The following is a 23,104-nucleotide window of genomic DNA, read 5'->3' on the forward strand; positions in this document are numbered from 1 at the left end:
AAATCTTCTTTAAAAAAAATTAACTATGACCTTTTCACCACAATATATCTCTGATTTATTTGTGGTGGAATTCATTTGCAAAGATTGTGCCCATTCTAAAAAAAACGACTGTCATCTTGCAACTCGTGTAGCCTTCCTCCCTATAAATAAATCCGCTCGCTTCCTCGTCATAACTGGTAGTCTGAAATATTTGGAAAAGTAGAAGTTATGGTTTTGTTTCCAAAGTCCAAACTCTTAAACAGATTGTAATTATTCGCTGCTCATGTAATCTACCATCAACCTTTCTGGCTTAATCCCTCCCTTCACCACCTCCAGTTTAAATTCCAGTTGGAATATTTTGGAGGACCAAGTAACCAAGAACCTTCATCTTATACCACACTGATGAATTTTTAGTTACCGATGCTTACCAATCTCCAACAGCCCGACTATTGCTTCTGCTCTTTGTCCCACGATTCAGCATACTCTGAAGTTATTAATTCTTTTGGGAAACATTTGGGAAATCTGATGGCAGGTTTCCCCTGCCTTTATCCTCTGATATTTCTTCAAATAATTCAATGTGGTTGGTCAAGCAGGACTGTGCAGGAAGGAACTGCAGATGCTGCTTTAAACCGAAGATGGACACAAAATGCTGGAGTAACTCAGCGGGCCAGGCAACATCTCTGGATAGAAGGAATGGGTGGCTTTTCGGTTCGCGACCCTTCTTCAATGATGTCAGGAAGAGAGGGAGATACATAGATAAGGAAATACAAGGTGCGAAAATAGGTCAAAGGGAATGGATATCAAGGAAAATATAGAATAGATCATTGTTAGCTGGGAGAAGGTAACAACAAAGCAAATGGAGATAAAATGTAGTTGGAGACAGTAAGACTGGTCAGAGAACTGGGAAGGGGGAGGGATGGAGAGGGAGGGAAAGCAAGGGTTACTTGAGTTGGAGCAGCCAATGTTCATACTGCTGGCGTGTAAGTTGCCCAAGTGAAATATGAGACGCTGTTCCTCCAATTTGTGCTGGGCCTCACTCTGACAGTGAAGGATTCCTAGGACAGAATGTCAGTATGGGAATGGGAGGGGGAGTTAAAATGTTTAATAACAGGGAGATCAGGTAGGTTTAGGCGGACTGAGCAGAGGTGTTCTGCGAAACACCTCTGCAGGACGGTCTCTTTTGAAGTTCGCACTGATTGTTCATCATTGAATCTTTGCTTTCTGTATTTTTCCAGGGAGGATTAATTCTGTTTTTTATATGCGAGGCATTCTAATTTCTGACCCACAATCTATCAGATTGCCCTTGGATCTAAAATACAAATTTCTGGAACAAATCTAGGAAGCATGATCAGCCCTGTATCTTCCAACAGAACTCTGGGAGTTGTCCAGAACAATCAGATACTGTGAGCCCGGAGCTGAGCCTGGAACTCAGGTGGGGTGACTGCTCCGGGCTGTTGGTGGGCGGTGGCGAGGCGGGTGTCGGCAGAGTCACTGGTTGGGGCCCGCAGAGGACTCGAGTAAAGATTCCTTCTCCCTGACTCTCAGTCTGACGAAGGGTCCTGACCCGAAACGTCACCTAGTCCTTTTCTTCAGAGAAGCTGCCTGACCCACTGAGTTACTCCAGCATTTTGTGTCTATCTTCGATGTAAATCAGCATCTGCAGTTCCTTCCTACACAGGAAACTATTTGTTTGAAGTAGGGCAGCATGGTGGCGCACCTTACCGCGGCAGAGACCCGGGTTCAATCCTGACTACGAGTGCTTGTCTGTATGGAGTTTGTACGTTCTCTCCGTGACCTGCGAGAGTTTTCTTCGGGTGCTCTGATTTCCACCCACACTCCAAAGACGTACAGCTTTGTAGGCTAATTGGCTTTGGTTAAACATTGTAAATTGTTCCTGGTGTGTGTAGGATTGTATTAATGTGCAGGGATCGCTTGTCGGCGCGGACACGGTGGGTCAAATAGTTCATTTCCGCACAGTATCTCTAAACTAAACTAAACTTTAAACTAAACTACTGCGAGGGAATTGCATTTACTTTTTCCCACTAGTAATTGCGGATCAGCTAGAATATATTATCAGCATTGTCCCTTGTTAATTACTGGATCAGGTTCCTTCATGTACTGTTTTTCCAAGCCAGCGACTTAGAGAAAGAACAAGGCTTTATTCTCTGAAGAAGGGTTTCGGCCCGAAACGTTGCCAATTCCTTCGCTGAGTCTGAAGAAGGGTTTCGGCCCGAAATGTTGCCTATTTCCTTTGCTCCATAGATGCTGCTGCACCCGCTGAGTTTCTCCAGCTTTTTTGTGTACCTAGGCTTTATTCTCAAGTGTTTAAGCATGTTGCAAGTGCCTTCTTTGCAAACAAGGTTGTTTATCAAAATATCTTTGCTGTTTCACTCCAGTCAGATCACTAAAGTCTGATCTAATGTGCAGCAGGTATGATTTAAATTTATTGCACAATTAAATTTATGTTATTTTATGAGAAACACAGTAAGTAGCTGGTTTTGATTAATGGTACAATTACCATACTGAACAATATAAAAGAACCTGCAATGTCGCTAAAGATGCATTGGAATGTAGCAAGCAATTTTGTGATACAGTTCTCTGAACATGGCTTTTTATGTATATTACCTAAAGCATTAGAGATGAAAGAAATATATTAAGTGCTCAAATTTAATAATTGGGCCAGGCACTTGAAACTAGTCATGAAATATATCGTCCAGTTAATAGATATATTTGTTCACAATTATTTCAAATCAGCTTCATGCTAGATTCTAGATTGTCAGAGCTTGTGGATATATTGAGACATATTAAGGCCGATTTGTATTCTAATGCAAGTTGTAATAAGGAGCTTCCCACATTTACGTAATCATTGAATTAAGATATTACAGCAGTTACCTATTTTTATGACATTTATATTGGTGATAACTGCAACTGGATCACTGTGTCTCTTTACAATACACTCTGGTATGGCAGAGTATGGTGGAGGGGCTATATCCAAATTGGTCACCTCCTGCTGGACTTTCTGACCATCATGGACAGCTGCCAAGACCCCTTGCCAAGGTCACCAGTTGTCAAAGCTATGAATATCTGTCAAAGTCTTCTCGTGCGCTTCTCATCAAAGTCCCTTGAGGTGGGTGACCTCAATGTCCAGCAGCCAGCCAGCTGGGTGACACTTTCACTGGTCATGCTGCCTAATCCGTGAAGATCATCACTGCCATATTGGGTCTACAATAAGTGGTGAGTGATCCAAATTGGATGATAAGCCTGCATCCTCACTAATCACCCAGTGGCAAATGCAGAATAGCATTGGTAATGTGACCATTGCAATGTGCTTGTGGAGACGAGTTCCAACTTTACATTGAGGATGTTGTTCTTCCTGTATATTGCGGTTGAGTGCATACCCGATAGTCAAAGAAAGACATCCATGAGGTGTGGACACCACTAGAAGTTAAAACTGCCAGTTAAAACTTGGTTATTCTGTTTGCAATGGTAGCAGGTATGATTTAAACTTAGTGCACTTTATATATTTATGTTCTTTCATTTTTTGAGGAACACAGTGAGTAGCTGGTTTCTGGGAGATACTTCACCAGAATGACTGCAGTGGACCAAGTTGGTAGCTCCCCACCATCTAAAGGAAAAGTAGGGATGCACAATAAATGCCGGCCCTGTCAGGAATTGTCAATTCATGGAAAATGCAACAAAACAAAAATGAACAATAGAAAATGATAATGCTCCTATTTTCAAAATTGTTTACTGCTATATAGGATACATCTAGTGTGGGAATTTTCCCAACTTCATTCTGTACATGAGTAGGAAAGAACTGCAGACACTGGCTTATATAGATAGGCACAAAATGCTGGAGTAACTTAGAGGGTTAGGCAGCATCTCTGGAGAAAAGGAATGGGGTCTTGTAAGGTTGTTGAAGGGTTCCGACCCGCAAATGCCACCTATTCCTTTTCTCTAGAGCTGCTGCTTGTCCCCCTAGATGGGCTTGTGTACCTCACCAGGAGAATGCTAGCCTAGCCAAGCCAAGCCAGTATCTAGGACTCCTTTAAAAAAAAAAACAAAAAAAAAACGTACCCACCTACTCTCAAAGGCACACAAGTAATATGCCAGACTTGTCCAATGGCATTCAGGTGCTCGCTGCATTAGGTAGAGATTCCTGCTGTCCATGGAAATTGGAGTGTTAATGCTTTTAATGTGGCTGCAATCATTGAATAGCTATCTGGACTGTGATGCATCGACTTTTTTGGAACTTAGCAGACACTATGTAGTACATACGCCACTATTAGTTTTCAATTAAGAATCAATATTGGGAACTATTCCAAATGAGAAATGGAAATATTACAGCATACAGTATTTCACTATTAACTTACTCCAGAAATGTGTTTGAACTATTAAATTATTAGCATACCAACTGATTTGCTTAACTAATTTCTCACCATTTTACTGCTGCACCGCCACCTGCCTCTTGTTATTGATCACTAAAGTATTCTGGTAATGTTTTTGAACTTCAATAAACATGATGTATTACAGTATTCATCAATGGCGTTAATATGAATTGGAAATAGCTGAAAGGTTAACGCTTATCGATTTGCAGTCCAAGGGTCTATCAACAAGGGAAAGATGTTTTAATTTGTACTTTGTTTGTTGTTCTAATGCTTCCACGCTGAACATCAAAAAGAACATAGATGCTGGAAATCTGAATCGAAAACAGAAATTGCTAGAAAACGTAGCAAGTTAAGCAGCATGCATGGAAACTGTTAATACTTCGGCATAGTGGCGTAGAGCTAGAGTTGCTGCCTTACTGCTCCAGAGCCAGATTCAATCCTGACTTCAGGTGGTGTCAGTGCATGAGTTTGTATCTTCTTCCTGTGACTGAGTGGGTTTTCTCTGGGTGTTCTGGTTTCCTCCCATACTCCAAAGATGTACAGGTTTGTCGGTTAATTGGCTCTTGTAAAAATTGGTAAATTGTCCCTGGTGTGAAGGATAGTGCTGATGTACAGAATGATAGCTGGTCAGCATGGACTCAGTGGGCCGAAAGGCCTGTGTCCACGCTGTATTATTCGATTGATTGCTGTGGCTAATAACATTGTCCTGTGATTAGATATTGAGGGAAGGGTCATGTTTAATGGAATTGAGATAAATGACAGGTGATCTAATCAAGGTAAGCAACATTTTGGAAGAGAGCGATGAGATGAAATCTTGGATGTTGACTTCTCTGATGATGAATCCAGATACAGGAGAACTCTTTCAGGATAAGGGATTTTTCTCTCCAGTCCAATGGTGGATTTTTTGTAAATATCTACATGTGAGAATTATGCATGTTGAGTCTTTGAATGTACTCAAGAGTGAGATTACAAAATGTGTAGGATGATCTGCAGAGGCTGGTTTATACCAAAGATAGACAGAAAATGCTGGAGTAACTCAGCATATCAGGCAACATCGCCGGAGAAAAGGAATAGGTAACGTTTCAGGTTGAAACCCTTCTTCATTCCAAGGGTGCGATTTACCAGATTCAGATTCAGATTCAATTTTAATTGTCATTGTCAGTGTACAGTGTACAGTACAGAGACAACGAAATGCATTACAGATCTTTGAGCACAAAGGATTTAAGGGAACTGGGATCAGACAAGAAAGTGGACCCGAGTTAAAGATCATCAGTGGAGATATAAAGTACAGAAACAGCCCTTCAGTCCATCACCTCCTTACTGACATTTTTGCCCATCTATGCTGATCACATTTGCGCACATTACTTCCTTGTCATTCTATCCCTTGCCCATACTAGTGGCTGTCTAAATACCTTTTGAACATTATGATTGTATCCTTCACCTTCCCTAGCAGCACATTCCACATATCAACTCCTCCCTTTGTAAAGTAATATCTCCTCACATCCTCTTAAAACTCCTTCCTCTTACTTAAACCTATGCCCTCTTGTTTTTGATTAGCGTATTAGGGGAAAAGATTCCGATTTTATACTTCATCTATGCCTCCCATAATTTTATAGGTCATCCACAGCCTCCTTAACATCAGGGGAAACAAACCCAACTTGTCCAATCTGTCTTTATAACTGAAATGTTTCCCATTTCCTGAGACTGAGAGCAAAATTTCAATCTGCAGGATTGCTTTTATTTGGGAGCCGTGGGGAAATGGAAACCAAGGACCTTAACAGTGTGTCAGGAAGTTAATGGGAACTGTGGTGACATTAACATGGCTATTGTAATTAACCAGACAAACCATGGGTTTCCCCTGCTACCTGATATATCCATTATACACAAGTCCAGAACATGCCCAAGCAATTCAGGGGCGACACAGTAGCACAACGGTGGAGTTGCTGCCTTGCAGTGCCAGAGATCAGGGAGAAGAGGAGGGAAGAGACTGCGACCTAAGACTTTTGCCTCCATCACAGTGAGGAGATGCTGGGTGGACTCACTGTGGTGGATGTTAATGTGAGTTTATTGTTGTTTTATTGTATGGTATTATATGTATGACTGCTGCAATTTCGTTCAGACTTCAGTCTGAATGACAATAAAAGGCTATCTATCTATCTATCTATTTGGGTTTGATCCTGACTGTGCTATCTCAGTGTCAGTGTGGACACACTGAGAGGGATCTAAAGGTTTATGCAGTCAAGTACGGACTTGAGTTAAGTGGGTGTAAGCAGAGGTGTGTTCAGTTGACAGAGGTTGATAATGGTGGGGATTCTTTCATGGCTGTCATTGGTGGGGACTTGAATATCTGCCATTGGTGACATTGGCACACTGTGATTGGTAGTGATACTGGCACAAATGTGATTGGTGCTGATTCCAGTGTGACTGTGATTGGGGGTGATTCCACTCGTTGGGTATTTCAAATGTATATCTTAATGTTCTCCTTGCACGTGCGGCATGGTGGCACAGCGGTAGAGTTGTTGAATTGCAGTGCCAGAAACACGGGTTCAATCCTGACCTCCGGTGTTGTCTGTACGGAGTTTGTACGTTCTCCCTGTGACCGCGTTTTTTTTTCTCCGAGATCATTGGTTTCCTCCCACACTCCAAAGACGTACATGTTTGTAGGTAATTGGCTGGTATAAGTGTAAAAAAACAATTCTCCTTAGCGTGTGTAGGATGGTGTTAATGTGTGGGGATCGCTGGTCAGTGCGGACTCAGTGGGCCAAAGGGCCTGTTTCTGCGCTGTACCTCTAAACTAAACTACAATTAAACTTAACCCAGAATGTACTATAGTCCATGCAAAATAGTTCTTGTATACGTGAAAATAACATTGGATTATGAGCAAAGGCCGAGCTGTAAGCCTGCTTTTGTGATCCAAAACATATAATTTCTAGTTGGTTCTTCTGTCACGAAACATGGCTCATTGCAGTCTCTTCAGCTTTCGCTGTCTCTTTCAAACCTGTGATAATGTCCTCCACCAAAATGAATTGTATTCCATCAAAATTAAAGAGTTTCTACCATTCTTTGATCAATTAGGAATCTATCCAGCCTATTATTTACACAGAATGCTGGGCGTTCAATCTCCAAAGCTCCAGCTTGTTTAGGCATGTACAGGATTGCATAGGTATTAGATTAGTAAAATTGCCAATGTTACATAAATAGATAATGATCCTACCCACAATAGATGAAGGATTTATACTTGTCCTGCATTTAGATGCCATAAATGTAAGTATCAATCTGGATCCCTTTAATCCATTTGGACCTTCTCCACATTTCAAAGATATTTCTAATCCCTCCTCATTAAAGCATCTGGTGCTTCTTGAGTGATTCCAGTTTTCTCTCCATCACCACGCTTTGAAAACCATCCCACATAGCAAGATAACTGCAACTTGTCTCGTAATAACAAGAATTATATTCTCACTCGCATAGTCTTGAGCTGTTAAAGGTAGGAAGGCTGGAGGGTTTAAAGGACTGACGGGGTGACGATGCAAATTAAAAGAACGGCGATATAACAAAGATAGACACTAAATGCCTGGAGTGACTCACTGAGTTAGGCAGCATCTTTGGAGAAAATGGTTAGGTGATGTTTTGGGATGGAAACCTTCTTCAGATAGATTGATGGTGGGGGGGAGGACTGGAAGCAAGAAAAGGACCAGGACAAATCAGGGCCAGCAACAGATGAACTCGGGCAGGGTGGTTCACTGATAGACCAATTGTTGACTAAGGACAATGTGATACATAGGGATGCACAGTCGAGAATCGTGATAAAACAATCTAGGTTTCAAAATCATTAATGTTGAGTGAATAATTAAGTGGAATTACTGGTGAAAAGTGTGGTGAATATGCTATAGGCTATATTTAAGAGGGAGTTAGATGTGGCCCTTGTGGCTAAAGGGATCAGGGGGTATGGAGAGAAGGCAGGTACAGGATACTGAGTTGGATGATCCGCCATGATCAAATTGAATGGTGGTGCAAGCTCGAAGGGCCGAATGGCCTACTCCTACACCTATTTTCTATGTTTCTATGAATGCAAGTAATCTAAAATAAGATGGTGGAAATGCAGTTATTGTTGAATTTTGTGTTGAATCAGGAAGGGGTGCAATGCTCCTGGTCAGAAGATGAGGTCCTGTTATTCGAGCTTGCGTTGTGCTTGGCTAGGATCGTGAAGGAGATCAAGGGCTGAATGAGGCATTCTGCAAACCATCCAGCCACTCGGCATTTGGTTTCCTCAATTTACAGGGGAACAACAGCATGAGCAGCACTAGATTGGAAAGAGAGCAAAGAAAACATTGCGTTTAAGAAGGAACTGCAGATGTTGGAAAATCGAAGGTACACAAAAATGCTGGAGAAACTCAGTGGGTGCAACAGCATCTATGGAGAGAAGGAAATAGGCAACGTTTCAGGCCGAAACCCTTCTTCAGACCAGCAGGGTTTTGATTTTGGCCCGAAACGTTGCCTATTTCCTTCGCTCCATAGATGCTGCTGCACCCGCTGAGTTTATCCAGCATTTTTGTGTACCTAAAGAAAACATTGCAACAAGTGGAGGTGTTAGATAGACTGTTTGAAGCTGAGAACAGAGTGGAATTTTCCAATGAGGATGAACAGCACCAATAGCATTGGCTCTTTATTGCAAATGGAGTGAATCAGAATTGGACTGAAATGCCAACGACACATCCCGTGAAGGGGCAGCATTACCCGGAGCCACATGCCGTCTGCATGTGATTTGCAGATAATGAAATTGTTAAAGATATGAAATAAATGAGTCATTTTAAATTGGGCATTCACTGGACCTTCATATAGACTGAAATAGAAAGGTGAACCATTCTCCAGTCACAATTGGTTAAAGAGCCACTTCTCTTAAAGCATTTATTAAATGTTTAATGTAAGTACATAATACGGAATAGCAAATTATTCCCAGCCACATTTTACAAGTTCTGAAAGCTCTGGAATTGGATAATCCAGTGATTTAAATTTGATGAACTTGGGTTTATAAGGGTCATTAGACCGTATATATGGGACTTGTCAATTTCTTTTGATGACATTAGCCCTTGAAATGTACAAGTGAATCACAGGATTCTTGCATGTTGCATTTTCAAAGCATTGTTACTGAGTAGAACATTTCAGGTAACTTTTAAATTATAATTTTTTAACATTTGTAGCAATCAATTAACTAGAATCCATTCCCTGAAGATCAATTGTAAGAGGCATCGGGTAAAAAATAAGTATAACTACAGTTGCTGGAATCTGAAACAAAAACAGAAATAGCTTGCACACCAATGGTATGAACATTGAATTCTCCAATTTTAGGTAACTAACCAACAAATACTTCCCACCTCTGGGGAGTATTTTCTCCATCTCTCTTACCTGGGCCCGATCTTGATGCTCACCCATTTCTCCCGCGAATCTGCCCCCTTTCCCCTTCACCTATCTCCTTCCACCTATATCCTTCCCTCTGGTTTTAACTTTCACACCTCTTCGCTTATCTCAGTGCCTTTTCCCTTTTCAACTCTGGCCTTTGTTTGACCATCTACCAATCAAAACCCCCTCACCTGTATCCATCTATCACTTGCCTGAAAATAGACACTAAATGCTGGAGTAGCTCAGTGGGACAGGCAGCATCTCTGGAGAGGAGGAATGGGTGACCTCAGTCTGAAGAAGGGTCTTGACCTGAACCATCACCCATTCCTTGTCTCCGGAGATGCTGCCTGATCCGATGAGTTACTCCAGCATATGGTGTCTATCTTCGGTGTAAACCAGCATCAGCAGTTCCTTCCTGCACATATCACTTGCCTGACTTTGTTCTGCCTCCACATCTCTTCCAGCTCTCTCACAGCCTAATAAAATCTGTCTTAAAATGGGTCCTGACCCATACCTGCCTATGCATGTCCTCCAACGTTGCTGCCTGTTCTGTTGAGTTATCTCAGTACTTTGTGGCTGTGCCCCGAACCCACATGCTATGATTAGCCCCAAGGCTTATAAATTCAGGCTCATTTAGGGGCTAGTGATCTTTGCCTTTCATTGAGATGAACAGTGCAGACATGCAGCAGTTTTAGCAATGAAGGTGAAAGTTCAGTAAATAAAACTTATGGTGGCAGAGTGTGTTGCTTAGATGTCAATGCCCCAATGCCCCAATCCAGTCATCCAGTTTATTACACCTTGTTTTACTGCTAGTTGGAAACGAGAGCTCTGGGTTCCTCAATGCTATTCCCGTTTCTGTTAGTAGAGCAGACACGAGTGCCACGTAATTTGATGGCATCACCATGATCACAGATGACACTGGGTGAACTGACAGCGGGGGTGGATGCTATTTTTGATAAAACATGCATAACATTGAATCAATACATGATTCACATACAAAAAAAAAGCAGACATGATATGCTACAATTTTCAGGCAACAAGATAAAATCAAACAAGGAGGGTCAAAAAAGCAATTTACGAAAGATGTTTCAGTTAGCAAAGACGTTAATAGTTGACAGGCATAGGCTATGTTTTTCCATTTTCAATAAAATAAGTAATTAGTTTGAATTTGTAACAAAGTCAGGGAAAGAAAGAGGTTAGTAAACATTTTTTTCTAAAAATTCTGGAAAGGTTCTAATTTGATTTGCCAGGTGAGGCATAATTAGGCATTGTTTGCCAAATCTAGGAGAAACTAAATTGTTATATAAAGTAGCTTAGAAGTAAATGTTATCAGACGGAGATGGGGTGACAAAGGTAGAGAGGATGTAAGGCAAGTTGCAAAGGTTTACAACATTTGTGTGAGTGTATGAAGGCTGATAACCTTCCTCGTGGCCTACCAGCGGGCGTGGAGCACCGTTTCTTGGCGGGGACCGCCCAGCATCTCGGCTTCGGTGGTGGCACAGGGCTGCCTGTTCCTGAGTGCTATGTTCGATTCGGATTGCTGCAGCGGGCGATGCCTTGCCTGAGGGTCGTCTACCGCGCTAGGGATCGCAACGCGCTGGAGCTCCGGTTTGAGCTGGACCGCTCTCGCTTGATAACTTTGGCCTCCGGGCTGGTTAATTAATGGACCTATTTAAACAATTGTCGTGGGACAAGTGCGGAGCTTGGGGAACGGCTGCGGCGCCGACATTAACATCGGGAAATGGACTTCCTGGGGGGGGAGCTCCAACCCGGTGCGTCCTCCGGGCTGTGTCGACCTCATGGGAAGCGCCGTTTCTTGGCGGGCCGACAGCACCTCGGCTTCGATGGCGGCCCTGCTAGGAAGCGATGCCTTGCCTGGGTCGCCGCGTGGATCAACAGCTGGAGCTCCGGTGAGCTGTGAGGACTCTCCCGACGCCGGGGGGCAAGACCACCCGGTGGCCAGAACGGAAGCCGACAATCCCCTCCTAGGAACATCGGGCCTCCGTAGAGGCAACAGCGGTGGCCTCAATAGGCCTGACTTCTGGGAGAACTGGGGTTGGGGACTGGACTTTGTGCCTGGGGATGATTTTTCTGTGTGTAAGTTACTTTGTTAGTCTGTGTCCAAGATGGCTGTCGGAAGGGAGAGTGGACGCTGGCGTGCTTTAGCTGCCGCTGCTCTCTCTTCACATTATGTTTTTTTGATTTTTTGATTTTGTGTCTTTGGAGCAATTTCTATCTTTAATTTGTGTATTGATGATGTCCTTATTATTTATTTTTCTCCGACTATATGTTTTTTTCTCTTCTGTTTAATCTTTGTAAGGTGTCCTTGGGATTTGAAAGGCACCCGAAAATAAAATTTATTATTATTAATATTATTAAACAATAAATAAGCATTTTGCTCTGTTAAATATACCACTTGTGAACAATTTAAACTTGAAAATAATGAAATTGGCTTAAAATATATCTATGGATTAACCCTGGCTGGGTCGCCTGGGCGAGGGTGTCTGATGTTGGGAGACCCGAAACACCCAATGACCCCAGTTCACATCACTGATCTTGCGTCCCAGCGCATCTAGAAGATGTATCTTTCACACATAATAATATTGGTAGCCAGTTCCATATTATATTTCATCAAATACATCTGATAACTTTGTTATTTAGAAGTTTAGAAACTCAATGGTGATTAAGTCACTATGGAGTGTGTGCATCCCATTATACGAAAGGGTTCTGTTTTGAGAACAATATTTCCACATCAAGCACAGACGATTGTGGACTTGCACTAAATACAACTGCAGTTACAAATTCACAACTTTTTGAGCAGGTTAGATTGATTTTAGGAATTGGACATGGCTGAGGAACCAAAGTATTGGTATCTGGTTGCCTAACAGTCTAAAGGTTATTGTGAAGTGATTCTTTTAACATATTTGAACAATAATATAACCCTGTATTTCCCCTGCCACCAGGCTATTAAATACAACAATCTCCAAATAAGCTCTGAACTACATGGACTTGGGGGTATTGGTTTACAGAATACTATGTTTACATACTCTGGTGTGCTGCTGCAAGTAAAAATTTCATTGTTCAGTCTGGGACTTTTGACAGTAAAACACACTTGATCTGTCTAATAATGGTGGGAGTTTTTGGCGGTATTCTTGTGGGCATAATGACGGTAGTGACTGATAAGAGTAGAGGTTCATGATGGGAGAATGAGAGGAATAATGGCAGGAATCTGCTGGGAGTAATGGTAAATGTTTTTGATCAGCATCGAGTAGGAACAATGGCAAAGACTGGTCAGAATTATGGTATGGCGATGGTGTTATGGGGCTTATTACGGGGCCTTACGGTAAGGGTCTGTTCAAAAGGTCAATTAAATTCAGCCTCTTGAAAAGCTAAAATAGTGCAAAGGTTCTAATTCTCAGAGATAAACAAAACTGCTGCAGATACTCAGCACATCAGGCCGTGTCTGTGGAGGAAGAAACCGTATTAACATTTAAACTCAGTGATGTTTTGAGAGAACTGGAAAACTAAGAAACCAAGCAAGTTTTAACTTGCAGATAAGTAGCAAGGATGGAGAGAACAGGATAGAGATAAAGATAGATACAAAAAGCTGGAGTAACTCAGTGGGTCAGACAGCATCTCTGGAGAAAAGGAATAGGTGATGTTTTGGGTCGAGTCTCTTCATCAGAATGCTGCAGATTGATGGCCTTGTTTTAAATTGACCAAGCCTGAAACAAATTGGAAAGGTTGATTGTAGAAACAAGGAACTGCTCTTGCTGGTTAAAATACAAAAGGACACAATGTGCTGGAGTAACTCAGCAGTTCAAGCAGTATCGCTGGAAAACATGGATAGGCGATGTTTTGCTTCAAGACCCTTCTTCAAACTATTTGTGGGGGGTGGGGTGGAGGGGAAGAGTAGAATGCTGGAAGAGGGGAGAGGCAGGACAAGTGAGGCAGGTAATAGGTGGACATAGGCACAGAGGGTGTGGATTAGCAGATGGTTGGATCAGAGGTGTGACCCGGCTTTGGATAATTACGATTATATGAAATTGTTGAATCACTGTTTTTCTGATAGTTGCAAGTTACTGAGACAGAAGATGCATTGACAATGCCTTGATCTTACTTGGCACAACGTAGGAATGTCTTTGGCCATCTACACTGTTCCAAACATTATCTGCCACTTCTCAGGCAGGGGTCAAGAATCTGTTGCAACACTCTCCACTCAGAAGAGAGAAATTTGAACAATTCTCAGGAGTTCAACATCGTCCAGGTTTACAAAGTCCACTTGATCAACACTACATTTATTAGTTTAAGCAGCCATTCCTGCCTCCTGGTTATAATATGTATTTATCTGCAGCAGGTCTTGCAACATCTCCAAACACAAAATACTTGGAACAAAGGAGAATTAGGGGAAGATGTACATGGGCACATCTTTACCTTTTGGAATCCCATACCGAAAAGCATGGTAGAACTGTCTGCACCACATAGATTGCAGTAAGCTGAGGTGACTTACTGCCACCCTGGGGTAGCCATGGCAAGGCATTTAATTCTTGCCTTGCCTTGGGTGCCTGAAACTTGACTTTCACTTGAAGGATGACTTTCAGGAAAAAAGACATGGTGGACCGTAAATGATATAGCTGGGTGCTGCATGGTACATTTCATAATCTCCCATGATGTGCTTCATCAGACCAAATGATCTGATCTCAAACTTGAATTTTCTTTTCTATACAGGCTGTCTCCAACAGCATTTCAATGCTGATGACTTTGTCAAGTTAATGTCACATTGTACACTCCATTTATCCCATGAATATAAGCATACTCAAACTAAATTAATGATAAAGTGTTTAAAGTCGCTGCTCAACCTATTAGCGATTTATTATTTGATGCAATATGAGAAATTAATTAAAGACAAATGAATAGCCTATAAACACATTAGTTTAATGAGTAATCCTTTTAGAAATGAATTAAGTTAATTCATTAAGCAAACAGTTAACAGACACATTGATTATTCAGAGGCAGAAGGCATGCTTTATAAAAAGTTAACTAATTCCAACTCCAAAAATTGCATTCAATTTATTTGGGATAATGTCATTAGCTGCGCTCTCTATTAATTTCTTGATAATTTATGTATTAACTTACAAATGTAAAATTATACTGAAGATAACCAATTTATTTTATGTATTTAATTCATGAGTTGCAATAATTTATAACTTCCAAATTAAAAAAAAAACCATTTATTGCATCCAATTTCTTAACTGTGTAACCATGTGAGATTTCAAAAAATTATTAATTCCGATAAGACTTTACACCTAGAGATGTTGAACGATAACTTTCTTTATTGACTGAACTGTAACAAGATTTGAATTTTATATTATTATTAACATTTTATGGGCTTATTTGATGTTTCTTATGAGGTTTAATTGCCAAGATTATTATCCTATTTATTGTGGGGTTTTTCAGTTTTTTTCATCGCTAATATGTTTCCATATTAAGTGCATATTATTGCAAGAAATGGTTGATGGAAGCATGATAGTCACTTGTTTTGTGGTAGATTATTTTCTCTGAGTGTCAAATTGTTCCAACGAGTGCTGAAAAGCATCCACTGAAGTTCTGCCAATTGGATCTGGGAGCAACAAGCTATTCACTGCTCTCATCAATGAATGGAATTGCCAGGATAAAATTTAGGGGCAAAGTGAAATGGAAGCTTAAGTGATGCAGCATCCAGGCTCCTTAAATTTTCCTCTCACCCCTCCTCAACATGGCAAATTCTTAACAATTGAACAATTTATTTTTTACAACAATCACTTCAGGAATGTAACTCCAAGGTTTAAGAAAAAGCAAGCAAACGTTTCTAAATATCAGACATGCAGCAAAGGATTGTGTTTGGAGTTTAGCGATATAGCCTGGAAACGGGTCCACACCGACCCATATATGAGTTCAATGTTTTCCCACTTTTGCCCCATAATTTACAAACCCAATTAACCTGCAAACCTGCACGTCTTTGGAATGTGGGAGGAAACCGGAGCACCTGGAGAAAATCCACATGGTCATAGGGAAAATGCACAAACTCCATGCAGGCTGCACCCATAGTCAGGATCAAACCCGGGTTTCTAGTGCTGGAGGCCACAACTCTACTGCTGTGCCACTGTTCCGCCCTATGGATTGATAGGTCAAATTTGTTGATATTCCATAGATGTACTTTGGCATTTTTTGCAAGAAAATAATTGTGGTCATTGAAATGGCCAACCACCTTAGAGAATCTCTAAGGACTAAGGATGACTCCTTCTGCTCTGATTACGTGTTCCTGGGGCTGATGAAGTCAGTGTAGAAATTGCAGATGTTTACATAAAGTGCCTGACAAGGTAGGCAGGTGGTGAAGTGCTGCACCATTTGCAGTGTGCTACTTATGCTCCCGGTGCACAAAGGTCTCACTGCAATTCTGAATGCTCATTCTCCACTTTGAGCAGTCTGGACTCAGGATTGCTGAGAGGTGCTGAGAGGACATAATCAGAGCAGAAGGAGTCATCCTTAGAGAGGTGCTGAGATGGTGCTTTTCAATGATGCTTGAAGCACATATTTGAATCCTTCCTCTCTGCATCTGGTACCTCTTCCCAAGACACAGCTTGGATCAGAGCATCTGTTTCTTGGACCTAGTGCTGGGCATGGAAATATGTTGTCTGCCCCTTAGCACACGTTGAACCTAATTAGATCCTCGACAGTAGGCATGATGGCCTGGAATCGGACACTGACATTGATTCAGTTATCTGTCTTGTGGATTCCTGCCAGTGTCTCTGATACTTGCCAATGTTATTTTGTGATTTATCTGGTAAACAGTATAGTCTGTGTTGAGGTTTTGAGCTATGCTCCCTCTGCATGAGTAATCTTTTTAAAATCCTCATAAAATCCCCATAAGACGATAGTGATCTAATATCTATGATGGTGTTCTTTTCACAGTACAGCCAGAACCATCTGGATTCTAAAGCATTATTGCATTAGCTACTGCATTAAAAATCACTTTAAATTATCTATTATAACGAGCATAAATATACACCTGAAGCTCCCTATGTCTCTCTGTTAGATTATACACCATAGCGCGAGAATATCACGATTCCTTACAACCTTGAGAAAGTGGCCATTCAATCCATCAAGTTTAGGCTAGCACTAAGAATAGTACCATCAATTGCATTTCCCTATTCATTTCCTTGTAACTTATTTTCTATCAGATCCCCAATGGAGTCATTGGGACTGACTTTGTATCAGATTTATTGAAGCTGCAAGTAGGTTTGCAAGGTCATGGGTAAATGCAGATTAGAATGACGATAGCCCAATCAAAGTTGAATACCTTGATCATCCACATGGAGACCACCAAGTCTAAAGTGAACACCAGCAGCTCAAGGATCCAGTCTTTGATATCTGCTTTGCCCTGTATCAGAGAAGTTGAACATCTCCTCATGACTGCCATGGATTTACTCAAGGCAAATCCTCGAGCTTTGAGAGTAGGTCATGTTAAGTGCAATATCTATGCCAAATTATTTTATTCAAAGTCCTGTTGGAGTTTTACTCTTGCCACTGATTTGCTGCAGATAGACATAAAATGCTGGAGTAACTCTTGGTCAGGCAGCATCTCTGGAGAAATTAAATAGGTGATGTTTTGGGTCTGAAGACGGGTCTCGACCTGAAATATCACCTCTTCCTTGTCTCCAGATGCTTCCTTTTCTCCAGACCCGCTAAGTTACACCAGCATTGTATGTCTATCTGCAGCAAATCAGTGGCAAGAGTAATACTCCAACAAGGAATTTGAATAAACTAATTTGGCATAGATATTACACTTAACATGACCTACACTCAGAGCTCAAGCAATGGAGGCATTTGCCTTGAGTCAAATCCATGGCAGTCATGAGGAGATGCTCATTACTGTAAGTGCAGGAGCTTAACACGGCCCAAGACGTTGCTTTGCTTTAGCCCATGACAATTAATGCAATTTTTGTGCGCTGTTAGGTTGTGTGATGTTTGTTAAATCAAAAGCCTGAAGGGCCAATGGATGTAGGCTGATGATTTAATCTGTCCATATGCAACAGGATATTTGATGCACATCTCCACTCAATAAGAAAATAATTTGAGTTTTGCTGAAGCTAGTACATGTTATTATGCTTTTTACTTGATTTATGATCAACTATGATAGGTATGGCTTTCAGGCATATACTTTTAATTAATCCTGTCAAATCAATAATTACTATGCTAATTAAACCCTTCCCACAAATAGGCTTAATAGCTGTGGTGCAAGGTGATAACCTTAGAGACCTTTCACTTAAAATATCCTGCCTCCAGTCAGAGGGAAGTGCTACTGAGCTTCTGACTTAAGGACTAAGATATTTCATCACATACAGAAAATAAATTGTTGGAAATGTTTAAGCTTCAATGGACGGATGCTGTTGTATCCCCTGGGTCTCCTATGCTTACATGCATGAATGCAGATTCACATTCAATATTAGCAGAAATCACCACATGGTGTATAGTTGATTTTGCTATTGCAACGTGTTGTTGCAGAAGAAACTGCAGGAGCAGACTTTTCCACACAAGTAAAGGCCAGCACTCCTCTAAGTTAATGGGCCTTTCCTTACCCAAGCCACTGTTAAGGAGCGAGCAGAGATGTACACCCTGGAATTCTTACGAAGGGTCCTTATCAGTTTGATAGCACACCTAAGACCAAGTACCATTTCCAATTATATTATGTCCCACCATCCACCAGAGATACACAATGCCCACTACCAATCTCCTGTTTGTCACTTGAAGTCAGTCGCCCCATATCTGGTTCACTACTTAAATTAGCATTGAGTTTGGTCCCTGCTGGGATAGTGGTTTAAAATTGGTGATGTGCCCTGTACAATTAGAACACAGATTATGCTCAGAAGATCCTGAGGTTCCAATATATGTGGGTGAGAAAGTAATTCCACCAGAGCCCCACAAAACAAATGGCCCAGAGCAACTTCAAGATGTTTTCAAGTTAAGGCGTTCTAATCCTTTGGAATCGCAATGTCTTCAACAACAGGACAAACGACTTGAAAAATTGAAAGAGGACTCAACCTTTATTTCCTGACACTGTTTCCTAACTAGCAAGGAACAACTAAACCAGGGAGCAATGTGAGTCAGAGGAATTAATCAGATCTTCATTTTTGATCGGATGCCTGGGAATTTAGGGTTCATATATATTATTAAAATGAAGACTCCGAGATGGATTCGGAGAAAGCTTACTTGAATGATTGTTGTGAAACAGAATTGCAAACTCATCAATAGATAGAATTGATCAGTGTGGAGAAGGGTCATGACCCAAAATGCACCCATTCCTTCTCTCCAGAGATGCTGCCTGTCCTGCTGAGTTTAGGGCCTGTCCCAATTAGGCGATTTTTTCGGCGACTGTCATAGTCGTAGCAGGTCGCCGAAAAACTGCAGACTAGACTCCCCTCCGACAATGTCTAGGACAATGTCAACAACAACCTACCACCTAGTCGACATCAAGCTACGGCAAGCTACCGACAAACAGTGACCCATTATGATGTCCACCTACGACCACACGTACGACAACCTACGTCCCTGTCAGCAACAACTGAAGACAACTTATTACAATACAGTCGCCGCTACCTGTCGCCGGTTGACATAGGTTGACATAGGTTGACATAGGTAGTCGCCAATGGAATTCACTGAAGTCAGCACCGGCAACAACTTACGTCACCTGGCGACAACCTATGACAGCACAACCTACGTCAGGAGAAGTCAAGCTACGCTCATTGGCGTCAAGCCGACTGTCGACGAAAAGTTATGAACATTTCAAAATCCAGCAATGACCAGAAAAATGCTACGACTCTTTGGGCGACTGATGAGACTACTCACGACCATACAGGCGACACCCCGGCGACCATGTGGCGACTGCTGAGATGCCTAACAAAATCGCTTATGTGGTCTACCAATAGATAGAAATAACGGATCATGTTCTTTTTTTAAGCAGAGAAGAGGGTGTGGAGATATTTAGTACCATGAAAGATTTGGGTAGAGGATGACATCTGATAGGACAGTATCTGGACCATAATATTCTCAGATTGTTTTGGCTCAAGATGATATCTGAGGCGAAACGAAAGGTCTGTAACAATGCTACTCCTGAACTAAGGGGCTACTAGCCATAATGGACCAATAGACATTGTGTACTATATCTATCGCCACCTATACTTCCAATATGTACTGAACTCTCAACCATATTATTATGATGTATAACATCATATTCAATCATATTATACCTACACCATCAATTTGGTTACAGTCATTAGTTACTAGGAAGAATTTGGATAGGTATTTCCACAAATTATGAATCTTTAATCATGAATAGAGGTGATAAGACTCAATCATTACTCCTTGGGTGCAATGAACACTGGTCTATGTCATACTTGCATTGAATTCCAGCCTGATATCAGTGATCTATCCCCTTTCTCATTGAAATAATGTGATACAAGAGACGTGCAGATCAATTGTATCCTGGAATAAGTCTTGTGAACATTTCATTCTATGATAGAATGTAGCCTTAATAGAACTCTAGATTTTGGTGGCTATAATAATAGGCTTATGCTTAACAGTTTCATTTAACAGTCTATCAAGTCTTAATCATTTTAAAAAGATTTGTACACTAAAATGTCTGTCTTAGGAATGCCCTGTAATTAATTTCTCGTGGACTAATGTTTTGATTTTGTTTTCCAGCCTATGAAAATGATCTCTTTAGAGTAGATTTTTTGTAGTGATTAATCTTCACTGTTTAATTTCCACTTCCCCAGGAGAAGAAAGGATTGGATCACATTCCCAATACCAACAGGAAGGTAAAGTTCAGTTTGTGATCGATGCTGTATATGCCATGGCCCATGCACTGCAGAACATGCACAAAAACCTGTGCCCCGGCTACATTGGCATCTGCCCTGCGATGGACCCAGTTAGTGGAGAAGATCTCCTGCGGTACGTCCGCAATATACATTTTAATGGTAAGTCTGTTGATTTTCCATTGCCGGAGAAAAAGTGGAAAGGGCAACTTCATTTCCATTCTTTATGTATTTGTTGCTATTCCATTACATTTGTGCTTCACATAGGATAAATTCAATTGATCAATGTTTCAATCATTTTTAATCTTCTAATCAGTAGCGATACCGCAGTAAATGCCATTTCAGTCTTGGTCACCTCTCGTATGTCTTAAAACAGTAGACATTGCTAATGGTCGGATAGGTTTTCACTAAACGTTATTCCCTTTATCATGTGGCTGTACACTGAGGATGGCTCGCGTGTAATCATTGTCTTTCTTCTGACTGGTTAGCACGTAACAAAAGCTTTTCATTTTACCTCGGTACATGTGATAATAAACTAAACTCAAACTCAAGTGGAAGATTTTATTACCTGGTCTGCTGCTTCTCTTTCTTATGTTCTTCTTACACATATTATGCACTAGATAACTGTGAATAGTGTAATAAGTCGAGTCGTACACCCGTCAAGATACAACACATATTTATTAAAGTCCACTTACAGCGTTGGTCTGCAGGAAATTACAGTAACTAGCAGCTATCAGACTGAATTACGTAAGCAAGATCTTGGTAATATAGATCGCATATTAGGCAGAGCAACTACTAACAAGCACTACAATTGGTTAGTAGGAAATAACCAATCTACAAATAGTAAGTAGAGTTAGGGCACATCTGGACTTTGGATCTGAGATGATGTTAAAAATAGGAGACCAATAGTCTGAGAAACATTAAGGTGGCAGCTACAAACCTCTATCCCATGAAACTATAGGCATTAAAAAAAGGAATGGCAATGACAGACACGTAATAGAGACTGCACTGCAGGCAAGGACTTATTAATTCAGAAATGGAAATAAATCCAATTTTAGAAATTGGAACTTTCTATTCAAATGAACTGTACACCTGAAGGCTAAATTTCTTAATAAACTCACTTGATTTTAAGTCTTTCTTTATCCTAAAACGTTACAATCGTGTCTTTGACATTTCCAGACCTTGTTCTCATCTTTTACTTCAGGGTGCCACCTTCAGTGAAGATTAAGGCCAATAAGGCACCACATAACCTTTTCCTTATTGTTAAGAGAAAAATCAGGAGAACAGCATGGGTTCAGGAGATCTGTTATACAAACACTGTCACCGTCATGGAGACTGCTAAAAGTAACCACCTGGAAGCAAGCATGCTGTTGTGACCATTGATGATGAGGTCACCTTGAAAAGACTCCATCAATTATTTATTAAACAGAAAGAGTAATGGTCATATGTATGGCACTATATCACAACCCAATATGATACCTTCAACAGTCCTTAAATCTGTATTTACCAACACTTCCATATATAGTAATTAACAAAATATATATTATTCTGAGGTTGGTTCCCAACTTTACTCCAAAGAAAAGTAGTTTATTCAGTTTCTACACCAGCTGAATGCCAATCCGATCTCGGTCCTGATGTAAATTTCCAAATGACTGATGCATATGTTATTTATTATTATTAATTGAATATTAGATGCTCTGATTTATGATGAAGACTTTGTTGTAATGACACCCCAGGGTCTGGTAATTCAAATTTGTTCTTTTATTGGAAAATTGCAGTAGGAACAGGAATAAACATAACAAGTTATTGGCACAACATTCTCAGTGCCCCCCCCCCCCCCCCCCCCCCACTCCCCAAGGATTAGATAACCCCGACAAGCCCCCCTTCACTTTCGTTTCCCCATTCCCCTCCCTGTGCCCCACATGGACTTGCACCTATTTCTCTCCTGTACCTCCATCCACATATCTTCCCCTGGCTTCATGTTTCACAACTTTCAAAACTGATGTCTCACACGTTCGGTTTTAATCTCTGGCCTTTATTCCAACCATCTGATGATCACCTTCCCCCCCCCCCCCCCCCCCCACCTCACCTTTGTCTACAAATTACCTGCCATGCATTGCCTCTCCTCTCTCTAAACATTCTTCTTTGATTACTTTGATCACCACATTACCAACTAAACACTGACACTCATGCATCTTTCATCCACGCACATTAATATGAGATAATATTGGATTAGAGGAATGACATCTGGTTGACTTGTAGATCAAAGCATTTTGTTTACATTCTGCTGATTCAGATGCAACTGTTGTCATGTAAACAATGAAGCAGGGAAATCTTCATCTAATTTATTCAAAATTGCTTTTGTCTTATTATAAAGTAATTTGAGGAACAAAAGAGTCTCTTGTTGGAGCAATATCTCCCCTGGTGAATTCAGGAAATTGGACTTTCTCCAGTGCATTTTAGCTGGCAATTTCTGTTGAAGGTGAT

At 41.0% G+C, this 23,104-nt stretch overlaps 1 protein-coding gene across 2 annotated transcripts in view; it reads left to right on the forward strand.

The window, feature by feature from the left end:
• LOC129704549 (metabotropic glutamate receptor 7-like) overlaps positions 1 to 23,104 on the forward strand; it is a 464,128-nt gene that overhangs the window by 279,748 nt on the left and 161,276 nt on the right. For both annotated transcript variants that reach the window (XM_055647732.1, XM_055647731.1), the window contains exon 6: positions 20,579 to 20,779. In XM_055647732.1, coding sequence (XP_055503707.1) covers positions 20,579 to 20,779 — 201 coding nt within the window. The remainder of the gene's footprint in view (positions 1 to 20,578; positions 20,780 to 23,104) is intronic.

This window comes from Leucoraja erinacea, chromosome 16 (genome assembly GCF_028641065.1).
Source record: "Leucoraja erinacea ecotype New England chromosome 16, Leri_hhj_1, whole genome shotgun sequence".
NCBI lineage: Eukaryota > Metazoa > Chordata > Chondrichthyes > Rajiformes > Rajidae > Leucoraja > Leucoraja erinaceus.